The sequence below is a fragment of the Chlorocebus sabaeus genome, chromosome 4 (assembly GCF_047675955.1).
Source record: "Chlorocebus sabaeus isolate Y175 chromosome 4, mChlSab1.0.hap1, whole genome shotgun sequence".
NCBI lineage: Eukaryota > Metazoa > Chordata > Mammalia > Primates > Cercopithecidae > Chlorocebus > Chlorocebus sabaeus.
In genome coordinates, this window is record NC_132907.1 from 24,463,722 (window position 1) to 24,485,038 (window position 21,317).

Below are 21,317 nucleotides of genomic sequence, written 5' to 3' on the forward strand. Positions count from 1 at the left end.
GTTCATAAAGTAGAATGACAGCTTTGAAACCATGCTCCCCTTATATTTTACAATGAGAGAGATGGGCCTGGCACAGGAATTGGACTGGTCATTTGCAAAAGTTGCTTCTTCCTGGTGGTAAGTCCTCTCAGGAGACCACACTAGAGGTCAGGAGGCTCCTTAGAGAGTGTCGTCTATCATCAGACAAAAAGAATTGGATGTGAAAGGGCATTCTTGTCAAACAATGGAGAAAGTGGGCTTTCTCCATTCTTAGCCATTTGCGAAACAAGAACAAGTGTCAGCCACCTTGACTCACAGCCCTCTGTCTCCGAGACAGTCCTCAAAGCAGATAGTCAGCGCCTTCCTCTCCCTGTCCCCATCTCCTGTCAGTGTCACCCTGCTGGGTGCCGTCTTTGTACTACTGCCCTTCTTCATTTCAACAGACTTGCAGAGCATGTCTGGATTTACAGATTATGTCACAAGGCTCTTTGCATTTGTAAACTAGCTCCAGATCACACTGTGGGGTGAGCCATCTCAAGATGCTGTCCAGTGGTTCTTGCTTCCCAACTGTGCTGTGCTAGATTCTTGGAAATTCGGCCTTGGGTGAAGGTTGTTGGGGATTTGGGAGTTGACAGAGGGATGAAGGGCCATTTGCCCGTTGCAACGCAGTTCACAGTCATCTGAGAGACATGGCTGGCTGGCTGCTCCGTGGTGTTGGAGGACAAGCCAAGCAACTGAACTTGTGTTTTGTTGCCGTAACAGGGAAGAGCCATCCACTTCATGTCTCGTGATTGACATGGCTGGGCAGAAGAGGCAGTCTTCACTCTCTCCTTTACCCAAAAACTCACAGCAAGGAAGAGGCTTTTGTAACCGATTCTAATTTTTTGGGATTCTCACCATTAAAATTCCTTCTTAACATACATCCTTCCTCCTGTCTCAATATGAACTGATCTTCTCCAGGCCTGTGCTCAGTGGAAACAGCTGTCCCTAGCAAGCAGAAATGTTCACTCACTGTGGGATTAGGCATTAACAATAGGATGGAAAATTAGAGGAGAGGAAAGGTTTCCATTCCATGTTTCTTTTCTTTTTTTCCTTATAAAAAAGTTACTGCCCTTCTGGGCTCTTTTGCTATTGGCTGGACTTCTGGACTCGTGCTTCTTGGAGCCAGCTGGAGTTTTTCCAGAGACCTGCGCCTGTAGACTTAAGCCACTTTTCAGAAATATGCTTCCCAGATTCTGGGTAAGCACACAGGGGTTGATTTGGATCCTATCCTTGTAGTGGCCAAACTCCATAACAGCAAAGAACCAGCTGCCGTCTTTGGGAAACCTGTCCAGGAAAAGCAGCCATCCAGAATTTCCGGGACAAATTCTCTTTTGAGATGGGTGAAGCCGGGAGCTGCCTGAATTATGAATCACCAGGTCATCTGAAACCTTGTCTGTAGCATAAGACTGAAGGCCAGAGGGCAGAGCTGTCAGAATAGGGATGAAGTCTCCCCGCGGAGGGGCCCACCACTGTCGTCAAACTGGCTCCATTTTCCCCTCACTTTCTTTGACGCTCCAAGAAGGAAGAAACCAGATGCGGGGCTTTGAGGGGCCCAGTGCTTGGGGTCAGAGTTTTCAGGCTGGCATGGAGGGGGTTAAGGCAGTGACCAGATAGCAGCCTTTGGCAGCAAAGCCCTCCTCAGCAGAAGGAAGGATATAGCTGTATGAACTGCCTGCTTAACAATGCCTCACATGTCCCCAGGGGCCCGCCTGCAAATAGATTTCATCTTGCTTTCTCTTGTACTTTTCAAAGCTTCCTGTTTTCTCACGGTCCTTTTGGACAGTTTACAGTCTCTCTCTCCCTCCCTCCCTCTCTCTCCCTTTGAGGAAAGGAACACCCTTCTTATTAAAAGAGAGAGAGGGAGAAGAATGTGCGGGAAGGGCAGTTTCACGGAGGCCATTCTCCTCAGCTGCAGGCCACAGCTCTCTGACCTCTTCTTTCTGAATAGGAAAACACAGGCTTCCTGGTGCATCTCAGTTCTAAAGCTCACACCAGGCTGGCTGGGGCGAGGTAGTGTGCTGCTTCTGGCCCCAGCCCAGGGGCTGCCCGCACTATCACCCTGTCTCTGGCCACAGCCGACTTCTCCATGGCTGTCAGCATGGCCACTGGGGTTCATGGCAAGTGCACAAGGTGCCTCCAGGACCTGGACCAGGGAGGAGAAGGGTGCCAGGAGGCTGGGATGAGGAGGCCCGGAGCACACGGGCATCCGCCAGCTGTTCAAAGGGCAGACTAAGAATGGGGGAGCCAAATAACTCGGCCCTCTCCCAGCCCTAAACCTTGGATGGAGCTTCTCTTTCCATCATTTCCCAGACCTGGGGCAGGCACAACCGCTTACATTTCTACTACACTTCAAGCAGCCTAGTGGATATTTAGTCAGCGGATTCCTTATTTGGTTCTTCCTTTAATATTCCCCTCATCTTCAAAGACCTTTCCATTTCTGGAATGTAAAAGAATCTACTATATACACAATAATGATAGTAAAAAGAGCTAATATTTATTGAGCTCTTACTATTTGCCAAGCCCTTCTTGTGAATTATCTCACTTGATCCTCACAACAACCTTCAGAGGAAACGATGATTATTATCAACATTATACAGAAGAGAAAATGGAGCAAGCTCTCTGTCCTTCTGGGTCTGCACCTCCTCTCTCTACTCTGACATCTCAAAGCCTAATAACCCATGCGACCCATGTTTAAAGGGCACTTTAAAATATTTGTTTCCATTTTTTATTAAATTTCGAGGTCCATCTCCATCTCAAAAAGCGGGTGGATGGAGAAGTTGAGATTTCACGTTGAAAGACACTGATGGTGCTCCTTGGAGCGACCGAGAGGTCAAGCGGGGGCACTCTCGTGGAGAAGCGCACCTGCGCAATGAGATCAGAGTCCTCCCCACCTCAGTGGCTTCCTGAACCAACATCCACTCCTATTTTCATCTCCACAGACCTTGGCAGAGATGATTCAGCAAGTCCTGCTGGGGCACACTTTTAGCTTCACATCGCATGATTTAAGGAGGCCTTGACTTCAATGGCTGCTTTTCTCTGGAGAAGAAGCTAGAGATTTGGTGGTCCCTCCCATTCATTGCTCCTCCCTCTGGTCTAACTCCCCTCCCCTACTGTGACAATTCTGCTTAGGGCTTACATCTCAGACTCCACCCAAGAGCACTGTGATTCACTGGCCCCATCCTCTTTCTCTGGCCTCTCTTTACTAACAGTGTCTGAGAGGTTTCTCTCTTGAGTTTCACAGACATAAAATATCCCCATACACTTGGGTATTTTCACATGAGGACAATCTTCTGAGAAAGATGAGGTGGCCAAGTGTTCTGGATAAGAACCAAAAGGCTTGGTGGAGAGTCAGACGCTGAGAGGAAGAAGCTAAGTACCTACCACCCAGATGTGAGTGGAGCCCGAGTATCTCAGGTCCTGGGTTAATTGACTCTATCCTTCTGCCACTGAGGAGTTTAGTTTGAAAACGAATAGGTTTTGTGGGAAAAGGATGAGAGCTGGTGATGGCTGCTTTTTAGAATTTTGCATGAAGTAATGATATTTCCCTGACTTGTTTATTTCCCCAATCAAAGACTTAGGCATTCATGAAGTATACTATATGTGTAGTCCTGTGCCTGATACTGAGTTGGCTACAAAGAAAAGGAAGTCAGCTTATTGGAGACTACCTGGGATGCTGTTTAGAGCCCAGACACCGTTTTACTAGGTGCACACCTCTGTGCATGGAGTTGGGGAAGGGAAATAGATGGGACATTGGGGCAGGTGAATTGCAAGGTCTGTAATACCCCAAGGTCCCAGAAGGTGTGGCAGCAACAAGAATTTGAAGTGTCTGAAAATATCTCATGAAGAGACTTATCTTTGTGTACAACAAAGTGCACTTTACACATTTTTCATGGTTAGGCTAAAATTCCATCCCCTTTACAAAACCTTCTCAGACCAGTTCAGCTTCTAAGGCTTCAGCAACCACAGATAATAACTGAAAGAAGAATTTCTCTCATCATGTGAGCCAAGTGCAGAAGGTGCTTGTCACTTCTTTTCAACGGCCTCTTTCTGGCCTACAGGACCACGAGACCCGGTTCATGCCTGGACTGGTATAGTAGCCTAATTGATCTTCTGGCCTTCAGCTTCTCTCCCCCTGCATGCCTTGTCCTTAACCACTCAAGGCTTTTCATTTGATCAGTTCTTCCGTAGCTGTGTTTCCCACCCCTTTCCTCACTCAGCAGATGCTGACTGAGGAACTGTGATGTGTCACACCAATACTAGGCAGATAATAAATAAAAAAGCAGACAAAGCTTCAACGCGTGTTGCAGTCTCCTGAGTGAGAATATATATGAACCAAATACCGGTTATGCTCAGCAACTGTAACAGCAACTTCACTCCAAATAACCAGGAACCATCCCACAATCCAAATAAGGTATGCTTTTTCTAAAAATGACCCATGACTGGAAATTCTTAATGTAGAATCTCTAGCTTCAAAGCTTCTTTTTGGCCTAGCATCGGGGCTTACCCCTGTAATCCCAGCACTTTGGGAGGCTGAGGCAGATGGATCACTTAAGGTCAGGAGTTTGGGACTGGCCTGGCCAATATGGCCAGAGAAACCCCATCTCTACTAAAGACACAAAAATTAGCCAGGCACCTGTAGTCCCAGCTACTCAGGAGGCTGAGGCACGAGAATCTCTTGAACCTGGGAGGTGGAGGCTGCAGTGAGCCAAGATGGCACCACTGCACTCCAGCCTGGGCAACAGAGCAAGACTCTGTCTCAGAAAAAAAAAAAAAGAGAGCTTTCAGCCATGATGCTGGAGAAGTGGGCAAATTAAGCTAATAAGCATAACTCTAATAGAACTTTTATACATATGCATGACTGAACCACAGATTGATACATCTTAATAAATTATCTCAATTGAGAATAAAAGAGTCATCTATCCTACATATTGCTTCTCTTGCAAAAGTTGGAATTCGACCAGTTCTGTCATCCTTTTCTCCTCTTAGGTCACCATTTTCAAATGAATGTGGTGTGCAGATGCTCTGTCTGGATGCTGAGCTTGGAACCCCACCCAGTAGGCCACATTCGTTCATGCTAGTAAGAGAGAGCAAAAGTGGGGAAAGTACTTACAATTCTCAAACATGAATCATTCAAGAATAGAGAGCCAGCCATTCATTATCCATACATGGACCCAGCATTCTTCTAGGCTAAACTCCCCAAATCATCATTGGAGAGGTCTATCTACTCTTTCAAGACGAGCTCAACACTCATCTCCCATAGCCAACTAATGAAATTGTTGCCTTCATTAATAAAAATTTAATCCAGAATTCCCAACATTGGGCCTAAAAATATATCTCAGTAAGGAAGGAAAACTGGTGTAAGCTCAGAGGATGCTTCACCCTGAGGGTCTCTGTGGCCTCTCTCACTACGTAGTGCTGCCCCAGCTCCACTGGCCTCTGAGGTTGGGGAGGGAAGGGAGAATTCTTCTCTCTTAACATTCTTGTCCAATCACAGACGCAAAATCACTGTTTGCATTCCTCCTACCACAGCCAAGGAAGGGCTGAAATTTTCCTGTTCTAGTAAGGCTTGGGGACAAGAAAAGCTCCCCCCAAAGCGGTCTGCTTCTGGGTTCCTCTTTCTGCATATACAAAATCACCTGTGAGAAGAAAGTTCTGCTCTTCTTCCAAAAGCAGTTGGAGAACCAGTTGTCCTTCATGTATTTGCAGTTCGATTGAAATAGAATGATGAGAAAGAAAGAGTAAAACATGTTTACTTTTTGTACACTCTCACGACTTCAAATTTCTACCCAGAGAAAAGACACACTCCTTCCTGAGATGATTTTTCATGCTTTTAACTTTGAAATCCATACCAGTAATTAGAAAATAAAGCAATTTAAAAAGCATTGTGTGACACATCGTATATAATAATACAGTGTATTCTTTTATTCTCTTCTGCCTGATACAGAAGGGTTGTGTTGGGAGACATACAGTGTGGTCTGGTGGTTGATCATGTGGCCTCTGGCATCTGATGGCCTGAGTTCATTAACCCAGCTTCAGCACCCACTACTTGTGTGGCTTGGCCAAGTGACGTAAGTCCTCAGATTGTGCATCTGTAAAATGGGGATGGTAATAGCAACCATCTCATATGATTGGTGTGAGAATTAAATAAGATATTCCATGGTAGACTTAGAACAATGCCTTCCATATTGCAAATGCTACATAAATATTAAACACATAATCACATTCTTATTATTAAAGGAGGAACACTCGTAGCCACTGCTTTTCAGATCAGCTCTTCTCCTTTTCCAAAGCTTTTATTCAAAAGAAGTTTTACAAGCTTTGATATTTTTACTTTGTATTTAAAGGTCTCTGAACTCCAGGAACAAATCTCATGAATCTACCCCTACTTGCTCCACCTTTGAGGCTCCTTCCTGATTTCCTTACGGACATTTTCCTTGCAAGCAGATTAAAATGTCAAGGTCCAAACAAAGTAGAAGCGGTATCTGTGCTCCAGGGGCCTGGATGGGGCTTCACTCGGGCAGAGTAACCTGTGTTCTCATTCCCATCTTTGACAGCTTTGTGGGAAGGAATTCAACCGGATGCACAACCTGATGGGCCACATGCACCTGCACTCGGACAGCAAACCCTTCAAGTGCCTCTATTGCCCAAGCAAATTCACCCTGAAGGGGAACCTGACACGCCACATGAAAGTCAAGCACGGAGTCATGGAGCGGGGCCTTCATTCCCAAGGTAATCACTCTTCTCGGAAGCCCTGCGAGTCAGTCCAGTGGGCAATAAATGGGAGCTGAGTTCATTTTATGGGGCATTACCTTGAGGGTTATTCTTGTCAAGACCACAGCAGAGTAGCAGGAGTAGCCTTCTAATGTTGCTAGAAAAAAGATCTGATGCTAATTTCTGAAGGTAGTAAGTACAAGTGAATTAGAGTAAATAGGACTGCCATCATGATGCCAGTCGGTACCATTATTGGTTCCTTTGTTCCAGACACTACATCAGGTGCCTTGTCGCTAATATTCACGGCAACTCCAGGCTGGAAGAACTTCTATTATTTCTATTTTACAGCAGGGGAATGAAGGCTTCAAGAGATCAGTTTGCCCAAAGTTGCTCTGCTGAAAAGCGGCAGAGTCAAGATTTGAACCTAGGCCTTTCTGATTCTGCAGACTTTATTGTACCCACTTCATGGCATTGCTGTGAATGGGAATGCAATTTTTCTTTCCTTTTTAGAAAACAGATGTGCAAGCCCTACTGTTAGCAGAACTATGTTGGTAGCAGGCTAGGTGTTTCCTACTTGTTCATGACCAGACACACCCAAGGATAATTTTCCTGCTTGGTAGGTAGGGCTGATTGGCCCATATGCAGAGCAGGGGTTTACACCTCCCCCACTGAGTCCTCACTGAACTAATGAAAAGTTCTTACCACCTTTACCTTCTCAGTCCCAGGGCCCTTGGGAGTGAAGAGTTTATCTTCCAGATCTACTGAATTCAGCCAGGTTGCTCCTCAATTATCTAATCAATCAGTCCTTCAATAAACAGGCAATAAATGCCCGTGTGTCCAAAGCAGTGAATTACACACAGTGGCAGATACTAGGGGAAGGAGACCATCTGCCCTCTTGGATGTCTGTGCATGGGGAGAGAAGACAATTTTATGTGTAATTTACAAAATCATCTTAACAGCTTTTCGGTCACTAGTGTGATCAAAGCACAGGGTGAGACCCCTTAGGGACATTATTGCTTGGCCCTACAATGCCATGAAAAAGACTGTGTTATTCTTATTTTGTATAAGAGGAGACCAAGGCCTAGAGATGTTAGATAAACTGCTCAAGGTCAAACAGCAAGTCTGAAGACAGAACTGGGATTCCAACTTAATTTCTGAATCAAGCCAGTGCTCACTACCCTAGGCAGAAACATGGGGCGATTTGTTTGTGTGCTGTTTCACTCACCTCCTTACAAAAGAGATGGTCGAGTGGGTGAGCATATTCATAAATAGATACACATATGCACACACAGTGTGAAACAAAATGGTTGTAGCGTTCAGGGTTTTCACAGTACCCACTGAGTTTCTAGTGACTCCTGGATGACAGGGAGCTGTGGTCACAAAACAAGGGCTGGAATTTGTTCAAAAGCCCTGAAAAAAAATGTAGTTAAAACAAAAACAATTTTATTTTTCCTGCAAACGTTTTTCTCTTGAATTATTCACTGAATCTCTAGTTGCCTGAGCCACTTCCCCAAGCTAGGCCTGGATTTTTCCAGAAGAAGTGAGGTTTGCTCTGTCATCAGGATGGGAGACATACAAGTCAATGAGGAGACCACACTCCATCTGAAAGCACGAACTGGTTGCCATGACTTACCCCACACTGCTGCTCAAATCCTAAAAGGCACCTAACAGCTCTGTTGTTCTGGAAAAATAACTATCAGAGGGTTGCTTTGAAAAATTTTAACAGACTTTCAACAATCTTAGTGTTTTCATCTACAAAGGGTATTAACTTTTATTTTTCACTCTAGCTTTTGAAATCGCTCAAAAATCATTAAAAAGATCTTTCCTGTCCCCTGACAAGATTAAAGATACAGACAGTTTCGTTGCCTGACAGCATCAAAAAGTGAACACAATTGAACATCATCGCCCCTACCCTTCTTTTTTGCACCCCGCTCCCAGAAGCCTGGTCTAGCTGCACCCCAGGACCCCTCCCTTGCTGTTGCTCGTCCTCAGTGTCCAGCCTGTCCCTGGAGGCCTGCCTATGGACTCATCAAAGGTCAAGGTCTTAAAGATAGGATCAAATGAAACTGCCATGCTGAAAAGCCCATCCCTACAGCCCTGCAAACTGAAGCCCAAAGTGAGGCCTCCTTGAATCACTGTGCCCAACAGCAGGGACACTGGTGGTCAGACACAGGGGCTGTGTGAGCTCCTCAGAGGACCTCTTCGTGCCACCTCTACCCTGTCTGTGAGTAGGCTGTTGGCATAGGGGCCACAGTCCTGGGGTGGTGTCTGCTGCCCCAAATGGGATATCTTTGTTTTGTTCAAGATGAAAATGCCTTTATTATTGATTTACTTTTTTTATGATAAAACGTATGCTCATGGTAAAAAATAAAACAATAGTACATTAAAAGTGAAAAGAGAATGTTAATTTTAAGATTTTGACATACTTCTTCAAGACATTTTTTGATAGAGATGGCTAGCTAGATAAAATCAGGGTCTGCACTATAAATAAACACGCACACACAAACTTACATATATATTTTGTTTTTACGTAAAATACATAGCAAATATCTTTTTGTCATCATTAGTAGGTCTCCACATCACCTATGCATGGTTCACTATATGGATATATCATTATTTATTTAACCAAACCTCTATTATTAAATACAAAAATTTTTCACAGTTTGACTGTGATAAAAAATATGGTGATATGCATCCATACAAGTGTTTTGTGCACCTGCCTGCCTATTTTTTCAGTTTAAATTCTCAGTAGCATAATTGCTAAGTCAAAGCTTACTTTTAAAGCTTTCGGTGGATGTTGCCAAATTCACCTTAAAGGGATTAAACCAATTTGGACACTGTGACAAGCCTCCCATGACCACATCCTTACTGGGAATGATCCATTTTTAAAATACGCAATCAGAATACATTAAACGGCCCTGGGCTGCTCCCCTTCCTCAAGGTTCCATTGCCCTAGCATTTCCTCAGGTGCATGAATTCTTACTCTGCTCTTGTAGGTCTGGGAAGGGGGAGAATCGCCCTGGCACAGACAGCCGGTGTCCTGAGGAGTCTGGAGCAGGAGGAGCCCTTTGACCTCTCTCAGAAGCACCGGGCCAAGGTGCCCATGTTCCAGTCAGACGGGGAGAGTGCCCAGGGCAGCCACTGCCACGAGGAGGAAGAGGAGGATAACTGCTATGAAGTGGAACCCTACAGCCCTGGCCTGGCACCCCAGAGCCAGCAGCTCTGCACACCCGAGGATCTGTCCACCAAGCCGGAGCATGCAACGAAGGTGCTGGAGGAAACCTGCAAGGAGGAGAAGGAGGATGCATCCAAGGAAGAATGGGAGGAGAGCAGCAAGGGCGACCTTGGGGCAGAGGGCGGCCAGGAGAGAGACTATGCAGGCAGAGATGAGTGTCTCAGCCTCAGGGCTTTTCAGAGTACCCGGCGGGGTCCCTCTTTTTCTGATTACTTATACTTCAAGCACAGAGATGAGAGTTTGAAAGAATTACTGGAGAGGAAAATGGAAAAACAAGCAGTGCTTTTAGGTATCTAAGTGGACAGTTTTAAAATTACATTTGGAAAATGAGAACGAGGCAGTTCAAATATAGCTTTCTGCATGAACTGTCATTTTCTGGAGACTGGCAAATAGTACCAATCTCTACAAATGGCTTAGACTAAATGAGCAGGGATGTAGGTAATGGAAAGCCTTCTCAGGTCATTCACGGGGTCTTTGATACCCTTCACACATGTGCAGGGTCTTCTGCAGTGGCGTTTGATGCATCGCCAGTATAATAAACTGTGAGTATTCTTCTAGATATCTAATCGTAAGCTGATGCTGAGGTGCTTTTAGAAATTCTACTTTCCTCTGATTTATATGCAATACATGGTAAATTTCTAATTGCAAAAATATGGTGCTTGAGGTGTCACCTTATTAATAACTAGGTGAATCTGTGAAGGTTATAATATTTTCCAGATAGATGAAAATATTAGTAGTTGTATATATAAAAATAGCCTTTATTCTATAACCAAAAATGTCAGAAATGGCACAGGAGGATGAAATGTTGAAGAGAATGCTCTCGAGTAGTTGCTGCAGATATAAGGTAAAATTTCAGGAGAATAATTTTGACTAAGGGAAACTGGTGACCTAGAATACTTAGATTCTCTTGTTCTATGTCAGCTGTCTTCATCAGATTGAGCATTTGGAGCATTTTTTTTTCAGATGATCTGATGATGTTCAGGGTCCTGGTTCCTCAGACAAACCCCCACTTCTCAAGCAGAGCTCCCTCCTGGAGACCATTGCTGTCTTGCTCTGAGGCCGCATGCCGCATAAGACAGAGGCAGGGACCAGCGCAGTGGCTCACGCCTGTAATCCCAGCACTTTGGGAGGCCGAGGCAGGCAGATCACTTGAGGTCAGGAGTTTGAGACCAACCTGGCCAACGTGGTGAAACCTCATCTCTACTAAAAATACAAAATTTAGTCAGGCATGATGGCAGATGCCTGTAGTTCCAGCTACTCAGGAGGTTGAGGCAGGAGAATCGCTTGAACCCAGGAGGTGAAGGTTGCAGTGAGCTGAGATCATGCCACCGCACTACAGCCTGGGTGACAGAGTGAGTCTCTGCCTCAAAAAAAAAAAAAAAAGGACAGATGCAGGAAGAGTTGTCACCAGTGACCAGGGGGTTCCTCCTCAGAGCTAGAGTTGGGGGGTGACCTCAGAGAATTCTCCCAGAAATCTAACCTCTGACTTATTTGGGTTACTAGAATAGTTGACAGCTAATCATAAGTAAAGAAGACTCTGGACTATGTTCTCAGTGCTGGCTGTACATTAGAATCATCTGGGGTGACCTTTGAAAAAAAGACACCAAACCAAGGCCTCACCCATTAAGATTCTGATTTAATTGATCTGGAGTGGAGCCCCAGGACTGGAATTTTCCAGATTGCTCCAGGCAATTCTTATGTGCAGCCGAGATTGAGAAGATTGAGGGGACTAAAATAGAACTCACCATTTCTGTGGCTTCCAGGACACTTCCCAGAGACTTCATAAGTATTTCTGCTCCTAGCCTCAGACTCTTTAAGATTGAGAACAGGAGACCTCACAATCATACTGCTGACTTAGGCCTTCTTACCTGTCTGTAAGAGCCATATGAGTGGACACACACTCTCTCTATATAGACACACACTTTTGACATTATACTAGAAGATGATGCCTGTGATGTTTATGGTCACTTACTATGTTGAAAAATGCATGGCTGGCCTATGGTGACTCATTATCTCTTCCCAGACTCTTGAACCATGATGCCAGTGAGTGGAAATGACTCTATTGGGTGGGATGGGCCCAGCAGGTCGGCCTTACTTAGGCACTGGCACTGAGAAAAGCAATACTGACCGGGTGTCATGTACGTGTGACTGCCCATAGCAATAACCCTCTGGTACTGTGTCTGTTTATGTAAAAACCTCTTGTTTGGTAGTTTTGACTCTTATTTGTAGAGCTAGGTACTGGTTATTATTGTGCTTCATCCTATCCCAGGCTTCCCAATACATTCCTTTAGAAGACATGTCCATCTCCAACTGTTGGAGGCTGGCCTTTTCTGTAGGCCAAGGTTTGCTCCATTAGCCCCACCTGGTTGTCATCACTCATCTATGTGTTGTGTCCATCTCTGACCCATTTCCCCTGCCACCTTGCCTAAAGCTTCTCCTGTCAGACTCCCCACCACCATGAAGTGCTAAGAGTACTGTGTCCTGAGGTAAGGGCACCTGCAACGGAGATGGTGAAGAGAAGACTGTGGGTTTTTGTGGTTACAAGCACAACTCTGGGTCAAAAACCCATTCCAAGTCCTCAGAGGGGCAAGGCCCTTCCACTCATTATTAATATAGCTCATCAGTGCCTCTGATGAAATTGCCCAGGAGGCTGGCAGAGTGGCCTGGGAGGCTTCTAGCTCTTAGGGTTCAGTTACACATTTATTCACACTGTGGCCATGTGTTGAGGACCTACTACGTGCTGTGTTTGACCACATGTCCTGCAGAATGCCATTTGGTTCTGAGTATGCCTGGCTGGAATGGGAACCAGGAAATTCTAGAGTAACAGGTTCTATTCCTTTCCAACCAAAACAAACCACATGGGAATGTTTGAGGGACCAGTTAATGTTGAGATGGAGAGAGTATGGTCTAGAATGGTGGTTTTCAGATTGTGTTTTGAGGAGCCGGAGGTCATCTTTAGGCCTCTGAAGAGTGGTAGGGAGAGGAGAAACTCTCAACTCCCACACCCACCTCACTCCAAGCAGCTCAAGTTCCATCTGATTTATATGTTAGCATTCTAAATAAAATTTTATTTGGAGGGAGTAAAAAGGTCTAGGAGAAATAGAAACAATTTGTTATGGAGTGTATTCCAGTGCCTGTTTTCAGTTGTTGACTCTGGGCATAAGACACTTAATTAGATCCAACCTAATGGTTAATACAGAATTAACCTTCTGAGCACCAAGGCTAAAACCTTGGTTTTGTATGCTGTTGAGTGACCAACATCCTGGTTTGCCTAGGATGATCCTGGTTTAGACCTGTTGTCCCAGGATAATTATTCAAGTGTCACCTTAATTCTCAAAAGTATTCCAGTATAGGTGAGAAATTACATGGACACCTTATGCATGAGCACAGAGTTAAGGGAAGGGTTGGCCAACCTTGCCTAATGAGCTGATGAACCAGAAGACAAGCCTTGAAAGAGAGTCCATGTGGGCCATCTCAGAGAACTAAGGGATGAAGCCTTCCAAGATTACCAGCATTCCAAAACCAGAATATCACATTGTGAGACCCGGAAAATAGGTCACTACCAAATGCTTTCAGCCTTTTGACCACTGTCACTTTGAACCAATCAATGGACCAGCCAAGTGGCATATTTTTCTTTTATTCTTTTTATTCTTTCCTATGATTAACCCTCATGTTGCCTTTCAATTCCTCTTTCTCTCTCTTTTTAAAAATTTGACTCCCCACTGGCCATGAGACTAAGGCTGACCTTTCATGAACCCACGAGAGTAACTGGTATATTTGTATATAAGTAGTTGCATGAGAAAGCTCAATGTGCATACTGTATTTATTAAGCCCTGAAGGCATTTAATAAAATATTAACATGGTGTTTTGAATTATGATCTTCGTCTGCTTTGCTGGAACAAAATATAACAGAGCTAACATTTGAAATCCTTCGCATATTTGGACAACATTACACCAAATGTTGATTTTGTACAGAGCCCTAGCTTGCTATTTAAAAACTAAAACTCTAAGTATATAGCAGCCCAAGTTGTGAATATTGCTTTCTGCTTCACTGAAAAAGCAGTTTACCTGAAAAGAACATGTAACCTATATTTTGTTAATTTAAGCAAATAAAGACATGTTGAAAAAACTGAGTTAATTATTTGCAGATACCTGAAATTTTGCAAGGTAGCTGCCATTGTCAACATATCACTCCTGCCATTATACCCTTGGCCAGGGTGGTTCCCAGTGCTTGGCTCCTCAGCCCCAGGAATATAAGTGTGTTTGATTCTCCTTCCCTCAGGGCTTCAGAAAGAGATGAATGAATTCCAATCCATCTGCAGGAAGGTGACATCTTCCTCATCCTGTTGCCCTTTCCTATTCAGAAAAAATTATTCTGGAAGGATGTCACAGGCAAGTGGGAGGTGAAGGCAGGATTGTCTCATTCTGCCTCACATTCTTTGTAAAATGAAGTTCAACAAAAAGGCAATAGATGCTATAAGCAAAAGCTCAAATTCTGCTCCCAGGTGGCCTGTGTTCAAAGTGTTCAAAGCCCAGCTTTTCCACTTCCAATCTTTGGGACCTGAGACCAGTTCATGAACCACTTTGTGCCTCATTTCCTTATCTGTAAGATGGGACTAGGAACTCTACCTTTTTCACTGGGTTGTTGAAATGACTTAAAACATGCAAGACACTTGGAAGGTGCTGGGCTCATGGTGATGCTCTGTTAAGAATTAGGCACTGCAAGGCTGGGCACAGTGGCTCACGCCTGTAATCCCCGCACTCTGGGAGGCCTAAGTGGGCAGATCACAAGGTCAATAGATCGAGACCAGCCTGGCCAACATGGTGAAACCTTGTCTCTACTAAAAATACAAAAATTAGCTGGGCGTGGTGGTGCGTGCCTGTAGTCCCAACTACTCGGAAGGCTGAGGCAGGAGAATTGCTTGAACCTGGGAGGTAGAGGTTGCAGTGAGCTGAGATCGCACCACTGCACTCCAGCCTGGCAACAGAGCAAGACTCCATCTAAAAAAAAAAAAAAAAAAAAAGAATTAGGCACTGCGATTGTCAACAATGTGGCCAGAAGACTGAGCACTCAGCTTCCCATCCTCAACAGAAACCTCACAAAGTTGTGTCAGCACGGGGGACTGTCCATTCCTGGGGAGCTTCCCTTTAAAACAGCAAAACTGCAGCACATATTGAACACTGTGATAGGCCGAGAACTGTGCCAGGCGGTTTACATACTCACAAACATTATCCCTATTTTACCAAGAAGGAAATGGAAGTCCAGGAGAGTGAAATAACTTGCCCCAAATTACCTAGTTGGCAACTTACTCCTTTGTCTGTAGCAGGTAAAGCATATAGCCTATAGCATGTTGGGTTCTCTGGAAGCAGATGCTGAGACAAATTTGGATGGAAGCTACTTATCGAGGATGAATACCAGTAGGAAGAGGCAAGAGGAAAGAAAGGTTGAGCAGAGGGAGAAAGCAACCTGCAGTGCAGCCCTAACAAAGCCTCAGCTACTGTGGTGGGCAGCTCTGGGGGCAAATGTTGCCCATCAGAGTTATGCCAATTTGAACAGAAATGTCCATTCCTCTACACCCCTGCCTGGTTCAGTCACCAGATGTGGGCTTCCCCAGAAAGGGTGTGACTCTCTGCAGCTGGGCCAGACCCCGAGGGAGCTGGCAGCTGAAGGCTGTCTGCCAACTGCACTCTCATAACTCGCATGCAAGTACTTCCTTGAAGAGAGACTGCTCATCTCTGCCTCACCCCAGTCCACTTATTAATGCACATTCATGAAGCATCTCCTGCAGGTTCCAGTGGGCTTCTCTTCCTGATTGAAAACTTAGAAGAGAAGGTGAGCACAAATTTCAACCCCTACAGCTGCAATGAGTCTAGGGACCAAAAGTGATACTCATTTTCTCTTTCTCCATTACCCAGTCTAGACTCTCCTCACCATCAGATACCACCTCTGGCAGTCTTGGTGGCTTTCCTAGTGATTTCATCTAGGTTCTCATCTGCAAGACGTCTGAGTCCTTGTCACCATGCTACTATGGACTGAATGTTTGTGTCCCTCCAAAATTCATATTTTGAAACCATAATCCCCAATGTGATGGTGTTTGGAGGTAGGGTCTTTGGGAGGCAATTAGGTTTGGATTAAGTTATGTATGGGGCCCTCATGGTGTGATTAGTGCCCTTAGAGGAAGAGGAGGAGACTAGGCCTTCTCTCTCACCCATGTGAGAAGGTAGCAAGGCAGCTGTCTGCAAACCAGGAACAAAGCCCTTGCCAGACATTGATTCTGCCTGCACCTTGATCTGCACTTCCCAACCTCCAGAACTGTGAGAAATAGATGTTTGTTCTTTTAGCTGCAGAATGAGGTTACTGTGCCTGTTCATTTAACATCACAAGTAGGCCAGGAAGTATCAAAATGAGCCTAAGTAGGTCGTTAGGTTCCACACTATACTTCCTGGCCCACTCTGTAACAACAGCCCTACTTCCTCCTGATGATCAGGTCAATTACCTCTGCCAAGATGGTGACTCCTCTCCTTGTCTTCTGCACCCTGGAGGCAAGGAACAAAATTGTCTGCAGCTGTAGCTTATAATTTTTGTACAGAGCCCTAGCTTGCTATTAGATGCTATCTAATGATGCTATTTAATGATACTCTTGCTATGTTCCAAAGTGAAAGTGTACCATCTTTGAGGATGGAAGTTTCTAACCCTGCAGAGCCCAGAGTTATGTGATAAGAAGTACAACACCCCCCCGCTGCCCCACCGCCCCGGGTAACCCGCCAATCACCCCAGAGTGTTATTGGGATTGATGGCAAGTGAGACCACTCCCACTTCCACTCCTGGTCCCTGGACCTATGCAGTCTTTCTATTGGGACATAGCACCATATAAAAGTATTTGATTCAATTATATACCAGAGGGTGGCACCCCATCCTTCCAGAGTATTTCCTCCAAGAAGCACCGTAGGGAGCTAGCCACTTCTGGGTGGTGCATATTTGATATAATCAATAGATCCTATGGCCAGGGCTCATTTCTAAACCTCAGTTACTATAAGCTGAAGGTCATGGCTTGATGCGATGTTATATAGGATTCTGTGCCAACATAGCAAGCATTCCATAACCCCATCCCTTGCATAGTAGTGCTGGCTAAGTTCCCACGAGCAGGAAAGCAAACATATACTCAGAGTATGTGTCTATGCCTGTAATAAGGAACCACTGGCTCCTCAGGATGAAACAAGCTCATTAGAGCCAACATCTTAGCAAGTGACTGACTGGTTTTCTTGAGCAACAGTGTCATATTAGAAGCCCATCACCAGTCCTCATGGTTGGCATGTTGGATATTTAGCAGTGGTAGCAGCTAGATCAGCCTTTGTAAATGCAGTTCTTGCTGCTGGACCCGTGTGTAATCTCTACTAGAGTGGCTACTTTGTTCACGTGTTCTTTGCTCCAGCACTGGGGTAGCTAAAGTCAACTGGTGAGGCCATTTTTGTCTGCCGGGTTATTTAATGTCTATTCCATGGTAGATGCTATCTAATGATGTGTATTAACATGTGATATAAAGATTTTCCTACTTTGTGTTCACTCTCATATGTCTATCCACATACTCTACCCTAGACTGAGAATAATAGTGAATGCCTACTGTAAGTAAGATGGTGAAGAATTGCCTTTCTGAGGAAGTGAAATTTAATTTGAGAACTGAAGTATAGAAGAAACAGGCCAGGGAAAGAGGGAAGAGCATTCCAGATGGAGCAGACGGCAGATGCAAAGGTCCTGTGAGATACATATATGTGTGTGTGTGTGTATATATGTGTGTGTGTGTGTGTGTGTGTGTGTGTGTGTAATGGCCGGTTTAACAATTCATTGTATTAAGCATCATTCTGGCAAATAATTTTGTTTCTTCTTCTAGGAAACTGGTATCAACCTTGTGTCAACTGAGGGAATAGATAAGGTAAAATCTATTCATCATCTTCGACCTGCACAGACTGTTGCTGTGTCATTTATCATTGCTGAAGGACAGCTTCCCTTCCAACCTGTGGCAAGTCTAGTGAAGAAAACAGTTTCACTTGGAATGGCAGGTTACCCAACTCAGGACAATATTTAAAATTCTCAGCAGTGGTTTTGCAAGAGTGTATACATACAGGATTGAGTCGATTACCTCTTTTCACCCTTAAGACAGTGTGGTAGAGCATAGCAGGACAGGGTGAGTGCTGCAAGGTGAGGCTAACATAGAAAGCCATTGAGAAAGGAGGTGAAATAATGAGATTCAGTTTTTTTGAAAGCTCATTCTGACTATAGTGTATAGGGTTGGAAGAAAGCCAGGATGATGCTGGAACACCATCAAAAGGCAGTTTCCATAATCTCTGAGAGATAATACTGGCCTGGATTAAGGAGGTAGCAAATAATTTAGAAATGAATGGTTCAAAGTCTGGTGTGGAAGTCCAATGGACTTGTTATACTGAAGGTAAATTGTAATAAGATGCATATTTTTCTAAGTTCAAAATAAAATGCCACTTGATATAAAGTCCATCTCCTCACACAATGACTGAAGGGATCAATTAGATTTTGATGCAGTCATAAAAACCATGCTTTTCATTTAGTTGGCAGGAGGGCATATTTACTAAGTCATGTATGTAACACTAAGTCCATCTGGTTTCTCTCAGTTTTGCCTACATTACAACTGGTGAAGAAGTAAATAGTCCAGACCGAGGAAGGCAACGAGGCCTCTCAGACGCAGATTCTGGGAAGAAATGACAGAATAACAATGCCAAGTGAACACTGAGTTGGAAGATCAGAAAAGTAACGGAAAGGCTAGAATTTCAAGACCATCATGTGAGGCTGCAGAGTCTTTTTCATCTCCATAGACCTTGAGGACATCTTCGATGCAGCCAATAAAATAATACACCCATGAACATGAACTTGCACAAAGAGTTAACCACCTCTATTGTTTTTATTCACTAAATGGAGTCCAAATACATTTCCATTTTTAAAATACAGTTCTCAAAGGACGACAGTACAGTTATCTGGAAAATTTTATCTAGTGATCATCTTAGTTAGCAATGGTGTAGAAAAAATGAGATATTGTCACATTTTAAGTCCCAAAGTTAACTGGCCCATGGCACCACTGATAGCACCTTAAGAAGAAACAAGAAAACAAAAATATGTGGAAGGAATTTGTTCCTGCCCTTAAGGAACACACTGTTCTTAGCTGGCCTGCTGAAGCTGGCAGGAACATGGCTAATGATTTCTGAAATCTCCTTTCTCCAAGTCTCCAAGGCCTTAAAGCTAAAAATCTCTGTCCTGTGAAAACCCAGGTGTGAACACAGCCTGGTTCCCTGAAGCTCTGTGGCGTTTCTTTTTCTTTTTTTCTCTTTTTTTTTTTTTTTTTTTTTTTTTTGAACATCAGAGCTGAGCCAAGAGTAACTTCCATTCCCGTTAAAAACTCACTCTGCAAGTGGAGGAAGACATGCTCATTTGATAGCTGGGGAGTGACCCTTATGGGGTCCCTGGGGACCCAGTATCAGTGGCGCTCACTGTTTCCTCTTCCCTGGATGCAACAATATATTAAGGGAGAAAACAAAAAAAGAGGAGGTTGGCTCTTTTCATGATTTTCCTTTTTAATTTTTGTTGAAAATGGAACAGTGTTCTCTTGATCCTTCAAACAAATGGAGGGGAAGTGGAAGCCCAAAAGGTTCTCTTACATTCCCCAGAGAGGGTGGCTGTGTTTGTAGTGTGATGTGGGAAAGTCTTTGTGTATCTACCGCATTGTCATGGTGTACCAATGTGATTTGCAGTAGGAAGTGTGGGATGAATAGAATTTTTATGTAAGAGAAAGTGATGGAGCCACATTCTTTGAATCAAAGATCTCCATTTGCCCTTCATCTCTAAGACGTGCTTCCCCTGATGCCACCCCTTATCTTTATTAGCCGATGAGAAAAAAACCTAAGAGCGCTCTCTGAGCCTGACCCAAACGACGAGTCCAAGCAGAACTCCTTGCTACTCAGAATGCACTTGGGCAATGAAAGTGAGTGAGGGAGGGTACTTGGCAGGACATGCCAGAGGTCACACAGGCAATGTGAAGGGGAGGCGGAGGGCTGTTACAATTTCTGGCATCATACCTGAAGAATCATTTTAAACAGACATTTGAAATACACCGTGTGACTCTTTTCACAGAGTGGATCTTAATAAACAAATGGTCTTTGGGAGGAAAATGGATAGATATATTAAGAGACATCAAAAAGGATTACAAAGATAGTGCTTTCAGTTTAGAAATTCATCATATGAAGCACGCTGGCAAATGGTTTTGTTTCTTCTTCTAGAATGTAGCAGTAAAGAAACTGGTCTCTCCTGTGTCAAATGAGGCAAGATCTATTCATCATTCTGGACTTGCCGAAACAATTGCTGTGTCATTTATCATTGCTGAAGGACAGCTTCCCTTCCAAACTGTGGCAAGTCTAGCGAAGAAAACAGCTTCACTTGGAGTGGCGAGTTATTCAAGTCAGAATAATATTTCAAATCTTCAGCAGTGGTTTTACAAGACTGTATACATACGGCATGGAGTCAATTGCCTCTTCTACCTCCTTAAAAACCAATTGAAAATAAAAGAAATATAAAATCCCCAGTAACGGCAAAGTCCTTATAGAAAAAAAAAAAAAAAAAAACCAGCAAAAATCAAAGCAAAGTTATGCAGAGCCTCAGAAACAGATAATTACAACGTCAGCCTCCCCAGGGACATTCAAAAAACATTCGTCAGGTATACTGATGCATCTCTCTGAAGCACACTGTTAACAGGGTCTAATCCCCTTAGAAGTCACTCTAAGCCCCTCTCTGAAGACACAGGTGATTTTGTGGATTTCAAATGGCTTTATTTCCAAAAGCTCCATATGCCTCCATGCTATTAATCTCCTTACCTTCCTGCAGGGATAGTTTACTTTTGATCTCAGGTTTATCTACTCAAATGCTTTGCCTTATTCAGACTGTTAGTTCTCTGAGCAAAGGGCCTGGCTACTACTACACCATCTTCAGCAAGGTTTTAAATATACTTGTGATTGGATACAGCCGCTATCTCTTCTTCTCCTTAGAATTCCATCAGACCAAGATTGACACATGAATTTATCAGGAGAAGCCTTCAAGAGGGCCTCTACAAAATGCCTCTGTTTTAAAAGATGCATTTTTCACTATGGTTAATTAAAACTCTTTGAGGAAGAGAGGAGCTTCCAGAATGATAATATAACGATGCCTTTTCCACTACGGTTAATTAAAACTAATTAAAACTCTTCCAGAATGATAATGTAACGATGCCAGTGAAACTTCTCCCCCAGGGAGACATCTATTAAACAGGTAAAAGACAAACATTCAAAAATCTCTGGT

At 44.0% G+C, this 21,317-nt stretch overlaps 1 protein-coding gene across 1 annotated transcript in view; it reads left to right on the top strand.

Moving 5' to 3' along the window:
- ZNF366 (zinc finger protein 366) overlaps nucleotides 1-14,123 on the top strand; it is a 67,445-nt gene extending 53,322 nt beyond the window's left edge. The window contains exons 4-5 of the mRNA XM_007974942.3: nucleotides 6,576-6,750; nucleotides 9,729-14,123. Coding sequence (XP_007973133.3) covers nucleotides 6,576-6,750; nucleotides 9,729-10,264 — 711 coding nt within the window. The 3' untranslated portion in view covers nucleotides 10,265-14,123. The remainder of the gene's footprint in view (nucleotides 1-6,575; nucleotides 6,751-9,728) is intronic.
- Nucleotides 14,124-21,317: the final 7,194 nt, after the last annotated feature.